This window comes from Taudactylus pleione, unplaced genomic scaffold, assembly GCF_031769625.1.
Source record: "Taudactylus pleione unplaced genomic scaffold, aTauple2 ptg000016l, whole genome shotgun sequence".
In the NCBI taxonomy this organism is placed as follows: Eukaryota; Metazoa; Chordata; class Amphibia; order Anura; family Myobatrachidae; genus Taudactylus; species Taudactylus pleione.
The window spans coordinates 10,245,528-10,261,971 of record NW_028284418.1 but is presented as its reverse complement, the minus strand read 5'-3'; the positions used below and the strand labels follow the sequence as shown (position 1 = coordinate 10,261,971).

General features: G+C 47.6%; 2 protein-coding genes across 2 annotated transcripts in view; both read left to right on the top strand.

The window, feature by feature from the left end:
- The window catches only part of SDK2 (sidekick cell adhesion molecule 2), a 764,937-nt gene extending 756,710 nt beyond the window's left edge, over positions 1 to 8,227 (top strand). Inside the window, exon 45 of the mRNA XM_088474541.1 lies at positions 8,164 to 8,227. Within this exon, the coding sequence (XP_088330667.1) occupies positions 8,164 to 8,193 (30 nt within the window). The 3' untranslated portion in view covers positions 8,194 to 8,227. The remainder of the gene's footprint in view (positions 1 to 8,163) is intronic.
- Positions 8,228 to 8,340: 113 nt separating this feature from the next.
- CDC42EP4 (CDC42 effector protein 4) lies at positions 8,341 to 11,536 on the top strand. The gene has a single exon (XM_088474546.1). It carries the CDS (start codon positions 8,355 to 8,357, stop codon positions 9,282 to 9,284), a length of 930 nt encoding a protein of 309 aa, XP_088330672.1. The 5' UTR covers positions 8,341 to 8,354; the 3' UTR covers positions 9,285 to 11,536.
- Positions 11,537 to 16,444: the final 4,908 nt, after the last annotated feature.

The window sequence follows — 16,444 nt, the reverse complement described above, 5'->3', positions numbered from 1 at the left end:
TCACCAGTCACAGCGCTCCACACTCCTATTGCCCAGCCACAGAGCTCCATGGTTCCTTTCCCCAGTAACAGGGCTCCACGCTTCCTTTCGCCAGTCACAGGGCTCCACGCTTCCTTTCCCCAGTTACAGCGCTCCACGCTTCCTTTCCCCAGTCACAGCGCTCCACGCTTCATTTCCCCAGCCACAGCGCTCCACGCTTCATTTCCCCAGCCACAGCGATCCACGCTTCCTTTCCCCAGTCACATCGCTCCATGCTTCCTTTCCTCAGTGACAGCGCTCAAACCTCCCTTTCCCCAGTCACAGCGCTCCAACCTCCCTTTCCCCAGTGACAGCGCTTCACGCTTCCTTTCCCCAGTCACAGCGCTCCAACCTCCCTTTCCCCAGTGACAGCGCTCCACGCTTCCTTTCCCCAGTCACAGCACTCCAACCTCCCTTTCCCCAGTGACAGCGTTCCACGCTTCCTTTCCCCAGTCACATCGCTCCAACCTCCCTTTCCCCTATTCACAGCGCTCCTCGCTCCCTTTCCCCAGTCACAGCGCTCCTCGCTCTCTTTCCCCAGTCACAGTGCTCCAACCTCCCTTTCCCCAGTCACAGGGCTCCACGCTTCCTTTCCCCAGCCAAGGGGCTCCACGCTTCCTTTCCCCAGCCAAGGGGCTCCACGCTTCCTTTCCCCAGCCAAGGGGCTCCACGCTTCCTTTCCCCAGCCAAGGGGCTCCACGCTTCCTTTCCCCAGCCAAGGGGCTCCACGCTTCCTTTCCCCAGTCACAGGGCTCCAACCTCCCTTTCCCCAGTCACAACACTCCACGCTTCCTTTCCCCAGTCACATCGCTCCTCGCTCCCTTTCCCCAGTCACAGCGCTCCTCGCTCCCTTTCCCCAGTCACAGTGCTCCTCGCTCCCTTTCCCCAGTCACAGCGCTCCTCGCTCCCTTTCCCCAGTCACAGCGCTCCAACCTCCCTTTCCCCAGTCACAGGGCTCCACGCTTCCGTTCCCCAGCCAAGGGGCTCCACGCTTCCTTTCCCCAGCCAAGGGGCTCCACACTTCCTTTCCCCAGTCACAGGGCTCCAACCTCCCTTTCCCCAGTCACAACACTCCACGCTGCCTTTCCCCAGTCACATCGCTCCAACCTCCCTTTCCCCAGTCACAGCGCTCCTCGCTCCCTTTCCCCAGTCACAGTGCTCCAACCTCCCTTTCCCCAGTCACATCGCTCCAACCTCCCTTTCCCCAGTCACAGGGCTCCACGCTTCCTTTCCCCAGCCAAGGGGCTCCACGCTTCCTTTCCCCAGCCAAGGGGCTCCATGCTTCCTTTCCCCAGCCAAGGGGCTCCATGCTTCCTTTCCCCAGTCACAGGGCTCCAACCTCCCTTTCCCCAGTCACAACACTCCACGCTGCCTTTCCCCAGTCACATCGCTCCAACCTCCCTTTCCCCAGTCACAGCGCTCCTCGCTCCCTTTCCCCAGTCACAGTGCTCCAACCTCCCTTTCCCCAGTCACATCGCTCCAACCTCCCTTTCCCCAGTCACAGGGCTCCAAGCTTCCTTTCCCCAGCCAAGGGGCTCCACGCTTCCTTTCCCCAGCCAAGGGGCTCCATGCTTCCTTTCCCCAGTCACAGGGCTCCAACCTCCCTTTCCCCAGTCACAACACTCCACGCTTCCTTTCCCCAGTCACATCGCTCCAATCTCCCTTTCCCCAATCACAGCGCTACACGCTCCCTTTCCCCAGTCACATTGCTGCAATACCAGTCTCAACGCTCATTTTGCCCAGTCACAGTGCTCCACGCTCCCTTTGCCCAGGTACAATACTCCATCATCCCTTTCCTCAATCACAGCGCTCTTCTCTGCTCCCATTCCCCTGTCACAACACTCCACTCTCTCTTTCCCAGTCACAACAATACAACAACACAACACAAAACACTCCCTTTCCACCTGTCACAACAATACACACTCCTTTTCCATCTGCAACAACACTACACACTCCCTTTACCCAGTCACAACACTCCATTATCCCTTTCCTCAATCACAGCGCAACTCTTCCCATTCCCCAGTCACAACACTCCACACTCTCTTTCCCCAGTCACAGCGCTCCACGCTTCCTTTCCCCAGCCACATCGCTCCACGCTTCCTTTCCCCAGCGACAGTGCTCCAACCTCCCTTTCCCCAGTCACAGCGCTCCAACCTCCCTTTCCCCAGCCACATCACTACACGCTTCCTTTCCCCAGTAACAGCGATCCACGCTTCCTTTCCCCAGCCACATCACTCCATGCTTCCTTTCCCCAGTGACAGCGCTCAAACCTCCCTTTCCCCAGTCACAGCGCTCCAACCTCCCTTTCCCCAGTCACATCACTCCAACGTCCCTTTCCCCAGTCACAGCGCTCCAACCTCCCTTTCCCCAGTCACATCGCTCCAACCTACCTTTCCCCAGTCACAGCGCTCCTCGCTCCCTTTCCCCAGTCACAGCGCTCCTCGCTCCCTTTCCCCAGTCACAGCGCTCCTCGCTCCCTTTCCCCAGTCACAGCGCTCCTCGCTCCCTTTCCCCAGTCACAGCGCTCCTTGCTCCCTTTCCCCAGTCACAGCGCTCCTCGCTCCCTTTCCCCAGTCACAGCTCTCCTCGCTCCCTTTCCCCAGTCACAGCTCTCCTCGCTCCCTTTCCCCAGTCACAGCTCTCCTCGCTCCCTTTCCCCAGTCACAGCTCTCCTCGCTCCCTTTCCCCAGTCACAGCTCTCCTCGCTCCCTTTCCCCAGTCACAGGGCTCCACGCTTCCTTTCCCCAGTCACATCGCTCCAACCTCCCTTTCCCCAGCCAAGGGGCTCCACGCTTCCTTTCCCCAGCCAAGGGGCTCCACGCTTCCTTTCCCCAGCCAAGGGGCTCCACGCTTCCTTTCCCCAGCCAAGGGGCTCCACGCTTCCTTTCCCCAGCCAAGGGGCTCCACGCTTCCTTTCCCCAGCCAAGGGGCTCCAACCTCCCTTTCCCCAGTCACAACTCTCCACGCTTTCTTTCCCCAGTCACATCACTCCAACCTCCCTTTCCCCAGTCACAGCGCTCCTCGCTCCCTTTCCCCAGTCACAGCGCTCCTCGCTCCCTTTCCCCAGTCACAGGGCTCCACGCTTCCTTTCCCCAGCCAAGGGGCTCCACGCTTCCTTTCCCCAGCCAAGGGGCTCCACGCTTCCTTTCCCCAGCCAAGGGGCTCCACGCTTCCTTTCCCCAGTCACAGGGCTCCAACCTCCCTTTCCCCAGTCACAACACTCCTCACTCCCTTTTCCCAATCACAACGCTACACGCTCCCTTTCCCCAGTCACATTGCTGCACACCAGTCCCAGCGCTCATTTTGCCCAGTCACAGTGCTCCATGCTCCCTTTGCCCAGGTACAATACTCCATCATCCCTTTCCTCAATCACAGCGCTCTTCTCTGCTCCCATTCCCCTGTCACAACACTCCACTCTCCCTTTCCCAGTCACAACAATACAACAACACAAAACACTCCCTTTCCACCTGTCACAACAATACACACTCCTTTTCCATCTGCAACAACACTACACACTCCCTTTACCCAGTCACAACACTCCATTATCCCTTTCCTCAATCACAGCGCACCCGTTTCCATTCCCCAGTCACAACACTCCACACTCCCTTTCCCCAGTCACAGCGCTCCACGCTTCCTTTTCCAAGTCACAGCACACCAGTCTGTTCCCATTCCCCAGTCACAGCTTACCTCTCTGCCTCATTCCCCAGTCACATCATTGCATGCTTCCTTGATCCAGTCACAACACTCCAAGCTCTCATTCTCCAGTCACATGCTCCCTTTCTACAGTCATAGCATTCCACATGATCATTTGAGACTATGGAGCAACAGTATACATTTATGTCTTACTATGGCTGAACATTATTAGAACTTGATTAGGTGGGCAAAGTAACACTAAGGAAAAATTAGATAACAGTATTTTGGAACCACTGGGTTAACCTCTGTTGATTGTATCAAGAGATTCTGTTGAACCATGTCAGACCTTAAAGAATTACCAGGGCAACAGCTATGAATATATAAATATAAAGTAGGCTAGTGTACTATATTAGATAGATAAACCATAGAGATTATGTTATGGAACTTCAGTAATCAATTTCTGGACAATTTATGGGAAGATATGAAGTTTTAGTCATCAACCTTTTATTCTTTCACATAACCCCTATTTTCCCAGTAGCAACACTCCCTGAACTCACCAAGACTCTCATCCATTTTCTGCTGCAACTGTACAGTACCTGGGATTTTAGATCTACAATATAATCCTTATGCATTTCCCATAGGGCTATTTCATACACAATGGTTGTGTCCGTCCAGCAAAAAAACAGATTTTCTTTTACCATTGTTAAACTGTAGTTCAAGTTAAAATACATAAGGGCGTCCACACTGCACGATCACGTCACTGTCACCATTTTACAGCCCTGATATCCACTGACAAGGACGGCTGCCGTCCACGGTTTCAGTGTAACAGATTGAAAAGATTTTTTTTTTTTTTCACGGCAAAAACATCACACCTGGCACAAAACCGTTGTGTGTGAAAGGGTGTGAACTACATTTGTTTTTCGTTCCAACACGAAGGGGGAAATATATGACCTCAGTCATTTTCGGCGCTGCTGTCTACAAGATGGTGCGACTATGTGCCAACCCAATGCAGACACCTGCAGCTATCGATTTCAACATCTGCAGCTGTCGTTTCTCTATCACCACAGCAGGAACAGCACGGTTCCTGGCTGCCGGGCTGCACATGAGATCTCATGAAGATCTCGCGCATGCCCATCAGAGCCGGCCGAGAGATGAGACATGGCTAGAGAGTAAGGGCCTCATTCAGAGGCGGTCGGAGGATACAAGCGGTCGCTCAGAAACTGGGCAGCCACTTGCATCCTGACTGCCCACCTCTGTTGCGGTCGTTAGGCTGTGGGTTAACACCCACAGCCTAACGACCGCTCGGTGATGGCCGCGATGGTCATTGACCATCGCGACCATCGGGGCTTATGACGAGACCCTAGGGTAGGGTCTCACTTGTCGTAAGCCCCGGAGAGCTTCTGGCTCTGTCAGAGCCGGAAGCTCTCCACTGACATCACTAGTGATGTCAGTGGGGCCTCCCCCAAATGGCAGGCGTTCCCATGGGAACGCCTCAGTTTGTGCTGCCACGCCCCCCCGGCCCGCCTTCCAAACGGGGCGAGCTGTCAAACAACATCGACAGCTCGCCCCCTTTGGAAAGAGACCCGCTACGACCGGTGCTGTCGGTCGTAGCGGGTCTCACGCATGCGCACTGGCAAAACTTTGTGCTATGGGCTCTGGCTGGGATCACCGGAGGGGAGGGGGAGTTTTAACTCCCCACTCAGGCAGACAAGATGTTTATACATCTCGTTACTGCTTCCTGCTTTGCCACTGTAAAGAGGCAAAGCTTGAAGAGTTATAGCGGCACGCATCGTGCCGCTATAATACATCTCCCCCTATGTTTTTTTTTTCATGCTGTAATAAGTTTTTTCTAACTTCAATCTGTTTCCCATCCTTCTGTCACCAGGGCCAGTTTCAAAGTAGAAAGACACTTTAAAGTATATACTAATATAATAAGAACTTTGTGTCTGCCTGTTTGTTCCAAGTTGTAGTAAAACTACTGAACCGATTTTCACAGTGATCATGCTGAGCGAAAAAATGGTGGGTCCCAGGGACCCCTCACTTTAAAAAATGGGGGTCCTTCTCCACTGTTTTTGGGTCCCATTACATATTATGGGGGGTGAGGGCAGGTAGCAGTTGAGAAAAAGCTGGATGCAGATAGCAGTTGGAGTAGAGGGGTTTAAGGGAAAGCAGCAGTTGGGTAGAGCTGGAGGTAAAGGAAGGGAGAAGTTGCGGTAGAGCTGGGGCTAAATGGGGAGTTAGGACGGGCAGAGCTGGGGGTAGGGAGCGGTACGTGCAGACAGATGCAACAGTGCTGGGCAAGGAGGGGGCTTGGGGCAGGTAGTGCTCGGGGTAGTAAGGGGGTAAGGGTAGATAGCAACTGGGGCAGTACTGGAGGCAAGGAGGAGGTTAGGGACAGGCAGCGCTGGGTGTAGGGAGGGGGCAAGGGTAGATAGCTGGGGCAGTATTGGATGCAAGGAGGAGGTTAGTGACAGGCAGTGCTGGGGGTAAGGTGGGGAGTGCACACAGTTAGCAGTCAGGGTAAATCGGAAATACAGCTGCACAGTCGGGGATAGTGAAGGAATGCACAGATACACAATCAGGATTGGGGTGGGCGCAGAGTTGGCAAGTAATACCAGGGGAATGGGCCACACAGCCGAACAGTGACAGGGGCCACAGAGCTAGTCATCAACACCAGGGACAGGGGTCCTCACTTTTCAGGGAGCTCCTCTCCACCAGCACAGTGTACACCTGAGCAGCAGTGCACCAGCTTCCGGATGCGTTTCTGCAGCACCAACGGGTCCGCAGTGTTCCACACTGCGGCAGATACCTCTTGCAGCTGACAACTCCCCCGCTTGGGTCAGACATCCCCACAGAGGTCCGACCCACAGACACCTCACCCCGCCCAGGTCAGACATCCCCACTGAGGCACAGTGAATAGAGAGCGGCTGAAGAGGGAGCAGAGTGTGAAGGTAGAGGGACCGGAGTGTAGCAGAGTGAGCCGGGAGCACAGGAGGAGTGACTGAGTCTGTCTGAGACTCTGAATGAGCGTGGAACGGGCGGCAGCTGCAGAAGGTGGACACGGAGCAGGGGCCGCAAGCACCAGGGGGATTCTGGGAGCTCTAGTGTGGAGAATCTGCCGGCGGCGATTGGTTGAGAAGACGCAGCCAGCGGTGATTGGATGCTGCTTCGCTGCACACAGGACAAACAGGGCGTCCTGCAGGACCCGCTCAGTTTAAAAAACTAGGTCCCCAATTTCCTGTAGCGCACATTTAGCAATCACTGTTTCATGATAACTAATTTTGTAGTGGATACTCCTAGAAATAACTTTGTTTCATCTCGATCTCGACAAGTTAAAGCTGAGCAATAACAACAAAAAAAAAAACACTTCAGTCTGTTCCCTATTCCTTTGTCACTCTGTTATGTCATCAGCGCCAGTTTCAAGGTAGAAGGACACTTTCATCTACATACTAATAGAAAAAGAATTTTGTGTCTGCCTGTTTGTTCCAAGTTGGCGCAAAAACTACTGAATCGACTTTCATGGTAACTGCGGAATTTTGTTGTGGAAACTCCTAGAAATAACCAGCACTTTGTTTAATCCCGATCTCAACAAGTTAAAACTGAGCAATAACAAAAAATGCCTCCTGTCAAAGTACCAACAGCGCCATCCTGATGGTTGTTATTCCGACAGGGGCCGGGTAAGTTTACTTATCCTCCCCCCTTCTCCCTCTAACCCTCCCTTCTTGTAGCCTAACCCTCCCCACCCTAACCCTCCCCATTAGTGCCTCAACCTAAGTTTTCACCCTTCGTGTCTAAACCTAACACTCCCCCCTTAGTACCTAACCCCCCAGTGGTGCCTGACCCTAACCCTCCCCCCTAGGGGTGCCTAACCCCAACCTCTCCCCCAAACCCTAAGCCCACTATGATACCTAAACCTAACCCTCCCCCCTGTGGCTAATACTAAGGGCACCCCGACTTACCTTCATTCGGGCTGTCGTCATCCTCCTGGATTCCGGCGTCGGGATTAAGATAGGCGTTCGTATTTCAACGGCTATTTTAAGTCCCTTGTTGGGCTTCTAGCGTCGGGATTGAGACTGACGGCATCGCCGCCGCCAGTCTCATAACTACATCCCAGTGGGGGGTGGGGGGGGGGTGCTTTAGGCCTGCGTTCACTTGCATAGGATAGGCTATGTATAGCAGTCTGTGCACAGGGCACACAGTGACATTGGTATGAGTGAGGTGCTGCTGCCATTCTGTATAGCGCTGCTAGTCATGTGGGCCCATCCCACGACAATGCCCCTATGCAAAGCAATACAACTAGAACACCTCAAATAAAATGTTGGTAGAAGCTATTTCATCATGGGCGAAGCCGCTGGCAACAGCTAGTATATGATATTTAATGTACACAGATGTTCATCTTATGTAGTTTTGATGTATATTATCCTGCACTGTTCTGTGTAGATAAACTGTTGATCTATATTTTGTAGTTACATCAGAAGCTGACATTCCTTTCTTTACTGTTTTATATCATAGGATCTAATGAATGATCGTGATTCACAGTGATCTTGGAACTACAAGAACAACCTATTGCTTTCCCGGGAACTCTCAAGGACATTTGCTTCAGTCCTCATTATCGGCATAAGAACACTATATCCATTGACTGCTAGGCAAATTGGAGGGACTCTTCTAGGAGGAATTAATATTGGATTGTTTAAATAGCCAAGATGCCTATTTTAAAGCAGCTGGTCACAAACCCCAATGCATCCAAGAGGCGCTCGCGGGCTGACCTCACAGCGGAAATGATTAGTGCTCCCATGGGAGATTTCCGTCATACCATGCACATAGGACGGGCAGGAGATGCTTTTGGAGACACATCATTCCTGAGCAAAGGAGATGAGCAGCCAGAGCCAGAAGAAACTGCCTCCAAGCCAGGGCTGTTATCCCGACACTTTCGAAGCAGCAAGCGCTCTCTTTCAGTGACACGAACTGATCGCAGAGACATGTTAGGGTCACTCAGAGATTCTGCCCTCTTTGTGAAGAATGCGGTTTCATTGCCACAGCTGACTGAAAAGGAATCAGAGAAGAGTTCATCCAGAAAAAAGATGCCGAAGAGTCTGTCCTCCAGCCCAGTCAAGAAGATGCCTGAGGAGCAACACCACATAAATGGGGCTTCTGCTAGCAGCCCAGTACCAATTCAAGACCCCACTTTAGCAGAGGTAGAATTTGGAGAAATAACAGAGCTGCGAGAGACAGCCCCCAAAAGTAGCCATGGCATGAAACATGCAGAGTCCATCATGTCATTTCACATTGACTTGGGCCCATCCATGTTGGGGGATATATTGAGCGTCATGGACAAAGGTCAGTGGGAGCAGGATCTTGATCACAGCCTTGATGAGCTGGATGGGCATGGGTCAAAGTATAGCCAGAGTTCTGTTTCATCTAGGCAGACAGGACCTTATTCAGTAAGTCCTGCAACACAGGTCCCTGAACATGAAAGTGGCCCCATGTCTAGCAGAAGCCACAAGAGTAAGCCCACCAAAGACAGCCATTTAGTTTCCAGGGGTACAACAGGAATACCAGAGGAGAAACCAAGGAGAGCAAGAGACTTTTCCTTCATGGATGAAGAAGAAGAGGAGGATGAGATAAGAGTGTAGGAGGGACTGTAAGAGTATGGTCTTATTATTCAGCGGAGAAGCAAACCATCCATAGAACGGATTGGCTTATCCTTGTTTTAATTTGAGCTTGGAAAAGTGGGGCTATTCTGGCAATAACCCTTTTATCTGTGATCTCTATAAAAGCTCTTCATGGAACCATGGATGGAGTTTATAAGCTATACAAAAAGTACATTTAATAGCAATAAGGTGCTCCAGCAACAGGATAAAAAGAGAAAACTGATGAGACCCATAGTCAGGTTTCAAAAAGGTCAAGGGTTGACAATGTTGAGCCTATAAAGGTGTCAATAGTTACTAATGTAAGAACCTTGCTTTATGGCACAACACTACAGTCTGGCAGTCCTATGAGGAACATCGACACACAAAGGTTACTAAGAAGTGCGATTTCAGGCTGTAAAATAATCCAGAGACATAAATTGTGGGGATTTATCACTACAAACCATGGCAGCTTGTTTAGCCTGGAATAGTTTCTCTGCGTGCCTGTATTCCCATTTACATAAGCATTTGTGCAATGTTCATATTAACTGTTCTATACATCCCACCCTGTTTTCTTCCCTTGCAAGTTGTCCCCCAAACATTGCTGGTCAAGTCTTTGCAGTCCCCATTACAGAGACGGAATGAAACTAGAGCTTTTAGTCAGCTGTGCCTGTACAGTGTATTCCAGAAACCAGCCGTTTGCAGAATCAACGGTTCTCCAATGATCAAAAGAAACTGATTTTTAAGTGGCTACATTACAAGTGATGCACAAGTACACTGACAATCAGATATTACTAGATTGAGCTTTGGCAGCAGGAGAACCAAAAATGATTACGTGTTACAATTAAATTATGGACACTTACTGTTTAAAAGCATAAAACATCCTAGTAATAAAGCCAAAGCTCTAGAACTGAATAATATGGTGATCAGTGGCAACAGAACTCCATGTGATGTCATTTCTAGATTCTTTGACAACTATTAACCTTTATATTGCCAGTCAAGTGAACACCAATTTCTCCTTTATCAGCAGAGATTGCCTATTTTCCTGTGGGGGTAATACTAATCTTTAGAGGAACTTCTATCCCTTAAAACGTCTTGTGTATGAGAAGGTATTTTTTGTATTCTTGTTATTATTTATGGTACTTATAGTAAAATAAAAATGACACTATCCATCTTACTGCTCACTGTATTAGACATGGCTGTCTTGTAGCATATGATAAACAGATCAGTCCTCCAAAATATCACTACTATTAACTTTGTTATGTACATTAATAGTCTTCTATTGTTTTAAATCTCTTGCATAAAAGATTTGGATGCATTTAACCCTTTGTTGCCATTTTCACACCGATTTTACACTTTTGGGCTTATCCAATTCTGACATCAATATAGTTTTTCTCTACACTACCCACACAATCATACCTTGTTTTGTTAGAAGACTTTGCATTTGCGGAATATAGAATATTTTTTTTTTTAATAAAACAAGATTAGAATGGACAGAAGTTTCCAAAATGTGGTGCAGTAGCAGTAAATAACATTTAATATAGGTTTGCTAAAAAAAAAAATATATATATACCCAAAAAGTTCGGCAAACAGTAAAATAGAGAGGCTGGTCATATCTTTTTATATAGCTGCAAGTCTCGTGGTAGATATGGAATTTAATTTGTATGATTAAAGGGGTGAATAAAAAGACCTTTCTAGTGTGAAAGACTGTAATAAATGTGGAAGCCCCTGTGTATTTTACAATTGGGATGGGGAAAAAGGAGCTGCCCTCTTTAGGTTTCCATATTTTTGTTATCATGGTTGATGCTGCCCTCTTTCATACAAGACTTTTTTTTTTTTTTATCTTTTAAGCAACATGGGGAGGATTATAGCTTTAATAGGAGGTCCTACTAGAATAAAATTATGTTTTTTATTTAATAAAACAAAATAAAGGAGGGTCTGGCGAGGGTTAAAAATTTATTTTACGGCTACCTTCTTGTACAAATCCAAGCTGATCTTAAACAAAATATTGCACATTTCACTAACTATCATTTTACATGCATTGGCAAAAGTCTTTATAAAAAAATAAATTATTTTTTTACAATTAAAATGTACCCATGAGTTAATTCATTATTTTATGCATTGAAATTAGATTTATGCTCAGCACAAGCACACAGACTAATTAGCTCCAGTTTTATTATATTCCGTTAGAACCATTACTCATTTCTTATTCACTACTATACTGTTTATAATAACAGTGTTGCTTTACCTCCGATACTTTCCTAGGCAGCATCTCAATTGAGAGGACTCCTTGCTGACTATTTATCCATTTCTTATTAGGAGATAAAGAAGCTTAGGGCACACACCCTAATTGTATTCCTTTTTTTGTCTGTTTTAATGTAATTGTAAAGAGATGATTTTAACTTTCTGTATAGTCCTAGTACAATTGTCTTCACTTCCTATCCTATAATAACTACATTTGCAAGGCCGTCATGTCAGTCTTATTTGTGTGTCATTATCACCTCACAATAGAATAATATTAATTACTTGCAGAGGGTATGATGTAATTGAAGTTTGTGCTAGGTCTCAAAATATGAACAAGATCAGGCAAAGGTTATACAGTCAAACTATTAGGACTCATAGACTAACATAAAATTACAGTCTTAAGCCACGTATACATTAGGCGATTTTAATAAGAGCGATTGAACAATTACGACATAGTGCACGATTAATGAGCGATTGAACGATTACTATGTCGGAAACGACCAGCGATGCACGCTCCCGCTGGTAGTTTCCAACATCAATCATCGCCTAAACACGCCTGTTAATCTGCCGATATCGACAGATTGGCCATGTTCAGGGATGAGGGAGGGTGCCTACACTGAACTACAAGAGATCAGGAACTACTGTACGATTACAATGTCGTAATCGTACAGTCTTTCCAAAGTCGGCAAGTGGATACGCAGCTTTACAATTTACCCCGAACAAGGCAAAAATGTGACGCACGGGACATTTACATACATTCAAGTACGTGAACTGTTTCTATACCACAATTTTTTTTTTTTTGGTGTCCACGTCTTAAATATATAAACCAGAAAAAAAAATAATTATAGTAACCGGTCCTTCTGGAATTTTTAAAAACTGCGTGATGCACGGGACTCGGAATTCCAGTAGGAATGTTTTACTGTAGTGAATTTTTTTCTGGTGTATATTTTCTACCAACAAAGTATTTAAATTGTGGTAGAGAAACTGCTCACGTGCTTGAATGTATGTAAATGTCCCATGTATCACACATAGAATCACCCATTTTTCAGAAAACTGAGAATTTGTTTTATAACTGCTCACAGAGACATCAAATTAATTTCACTATATTATAAATACATATTAATTTTAACTAAATATAGCAGAAAAAGAAAAACAAATAAAATGGACATTCAATAAATAAAATGTTACTTATCAATTCGGACAACACTACACCTGAATGTAAAAGAAAAAAAAAAAAAAAGTAGTACCTCATATAACAAGCTGGAAAAACCCTGTTATTATACTGTCGCTTGCAAATCCTCATGCTTGTTGTGCAAACACAGTTAATCCAGGCAGTCTTTATAAGGTATCATTAATCTTTATTTATATAGCACCGAGTGGATCTTACATAAAACAAAATGGCATAATAATAACAACATGACACACAAAGTAAAAATCTCTCTGTCCAAATAAGTTTACAATCTAACAGCTGTGCCTAACTCCTGACATGGAATAACAATTGTAGCTGCTGGTAGGGAGAGTATGTGTGGCTACCTACTGAGCAACCATCACTGCCATCTGACCTGGGGTCATGTCGCTGCCCCCTCCTTGGAGGCCTATGCAGCAAGTGTAAGGGCGGTCAGCTGACAGACGGTACACACAGCGCGATGTGCACATATATCTGCCGTGCAGCACAGCCGACGCGATATGTCTGATCGACGTTCACAGGCATATCGCTGGTACACACTGGCCAGCGGTCACATGATATATTGGCTGATCGATTGATCGGCCAGTGTGTACCAGAATAAGGTAACAGCAGTATCAGAATACTTCCCAATATTAAATGTAAGCTGATCTGGACTGGGGAAGTTGCCAAATTGTCATACGGGGTGAACCTGTGTTACGTTGGGGGCAGTGCCACACTCCTTGGCAGATTGGGACACTGCAGTCCTGATCAAGACAGCAGGACAGAGCCCTCAAATAGGGACTATCCTGCCAAAATTGGGAAGGTTAAGAGGTATGGTATCAGCATTTTGTGAGTCCGATAGGTCTTCCCACTGCGCATGCATCGTTGTCTAAGACCAGCAGGTCACGTCAGAACTGCTGCAAAGGACGCTGTTTTAAAGGGGTCAGAACATTTTAGTTTAGCTCTAGAAATTATTGCTATTAATGGTATATAAAGTGGATATTTGACAGAAATATAATATAAAATATACCTCATGAGGGGATCGGTATGAAATACCGTCCGGCGGTTCAAATTCCAATGCCAGAAGACCGGCATTGAAGAACCTGACAGGTAAGTATGTAAACTACTACTAACCTAACCCCCCAACCCCCCCCCAAGTTCCTAACCCCCCCCGTAAGTGCCTAAACCTAACCCCCCCTTCTCCACAGCCTAAACCTAAGTCTCCTGGGGGGGTGCTTAACCCCCCCTTACCCTAGCCCACACGGGAGGGGGTGCCCAACCCCAAGTCCCCCCTGGGAGCCCCTAACCCTCCTCCCCCGCGGCTGTCCGCGCCCGGCTTACCTTCGATCGGTATGCCGGGCATTGGGCTCCCGGTGTAGGTAAAATGACAGGCATCAGGGATTAGACAGTCGGGAAGCTGGCGGCCGGCATTTCGACCGTCGGCTTTCTGACTGCATCCCCATGAGGGGATATATACATGGCATACATTTATAAAAGTTTAACTCACTTCATAAATTAGATCTTGTTTTTTTTTTTTTTAACCACAAGGTTTCCTCACTTCCTGGAAGCAATTGCCAACCTTAATATTGTTACTTCTCAAAGTTATTTTACTGACCAAGCCAACACATTCAGTTTGTAACCACCATTAATCTATAACACACCAACTTGTGGAATGAATACCTGAATGGCACGGTGTGAGATGGGTGTGTGTGTTACAATGATTGCTGCTTGCTTCAGCTTCAATCCACCAGTCTGTTCTGGACAGCCAGTTCTGCAAAAATGTGATTGCCACTGGTATATACATAGAGGGCCTTATTCAGAGGTGGACGCACTGCCGATGTTGGACGTTGTGGAGCGATTTCTTGCTGCTGCACATGTGTCTTCATTGTGTCCGTGCAGAGTTACAGTTCTAATATCAGGCGCACAAGGGGAGAAGTGTATTGAAAATGTGGTGAGGGTTCCTGGACGGTGACAGGGAGGTATCTTAGTGCTCACGTAGAGATGGGCGTATTATGGGAGAGGCGCGGGCGTATCGGGAAAAGTGCTTGTGTACACAGATACTCAGATGGCCATAGGGCTGGTGCAAGTTTCTATAGTGCGACAGACGGTGGCATTTAAGGACGCACAAATCAGTATTACTGCATGTACTGCTGAAATTGGGAATCTCTGTCCTTGTGCATATGGACACACGGATGTACGCAAGGGAAGGACTTTGTAGCAGTACTTGCATAAAGTCGCAGACGGACGCCTGCCAATAGATGCAGCTGCGGGTGCTTCTGCATCTACCTCTTAATCAGACCTAATATGTATGTCACACCGCACCAGAGCCCGGAGCTCACTTACAAGGTCTGCTGTGGATTAGTGCTCGCCAACACTCGCTGCAGTAATGTACACACCACAGGTGGTCCTCCACCTGCTGGCCCTCTGTAGGGGCTTCGGCTGTTGGAGGTCGCGGCAATCAGGGGTACACGCACTGCTCTGTGTGGTATTTAAAAGGGATTATGTGCTGAACGTGATGTCACACTCAGGGCGCCAAATTTGAATCACCTCCCTATTTAATGGAGTCTCTGAGCACTGTCAAGTGCCAGAGTATTAGGCTACAAAACTTAACTCCAGCGTCTTGTTCCTAGTAAACTCCTTGCAGTTATTATTAGCGATTCCTGGTTTTGATTTTGGCTATTCCTTTGACCTAATTTGCCCTTTCCATGGTACTGCATTGCTCACCTGGTTCTGACTCATTCCTGATGACTATGCACCAGTTCGCCCCAAGGCAGCTGCCCTCCACCGGACCTCAGTTCCTTCACTCACCAGCCAGTAAATTGGAACCCAGACTGACGTCCGTGACCTGCATATTGCGCACAGCAAGCTCCAAATCCCCTTGCGGAGGTCCCTGGTGAAAGTTGCTGACATTATACTACATGCCTCAGTTTTAGGTCTCCACCAACTCCAATTGTACAGTCAGCGTCCTCATTATCAATCAGTGAGTTGTGACAGTATATAAGTGTTAGTATGGGTAATTGATAATTATACAGGTACCGCTATAAAAAAAAGTGGCGCTTACATAAGTGTGGCAGTAATCTATAAAATGAATACACACTATAGTATGCATGTGTGTGGATAGATAGATCTACAGGTTTTATCTTCAAAAAAGCAATTTTTGCTAAAAAGGCTTCAGTATAATGCAGACACTTTCATCAGGGATATAAAGCCTGAGGTAGGTTTCTGTAATGAACAAAAATAATAGAGCAAATATAGAATTTTGTATGTGGAGACCCAGAGCAGACATGGCTGGTCGTGGGGAAGGAGCCAGTCACCTTTAAGCATAATACTAGTGGGGCCAGCATTTTTATGGCTATGGCCTACCCCATCATCATTACAGTGCAGGTCACCTGTAATTCGGCCATGGTGCTTATGTGCACAAGATAAAGCAGAAAGCTAGTGCGGCTACCATCTTATAAGTCTTTTCCTGCTGTCAACCACAATTAAATTTAATAGAACAAGGACGGGCAATTATGATGTCGACATTCTGCAAGGAGCGGAGAGCTAGGCTGCTGGAGGGGAGGATTAGGGTTAGCATTGGATGACAGATGGGAGTCACCATCACGTGACTGCACGACCAAGATGATCCCACCAGAGATCCGCTACCAGGTAAGTGACTGCTGCACGGGACACACTGTTTTGTCAACATTCTTATAATGTAAACATAATTAAAGAAATGGTGAATGTCAACGTGTGTACAGCATTCAATTTATTTATC

What these genes read in the sequence shown, in the direction of transcription:
- CDC42EP4 (XM_088474546.1), top strand. Translation starts at nt 8,355, where the DNA reads ATGCCTATTTTAAAGCAGCTGGTCACAAACCCCAATGCATCCAAGAGG.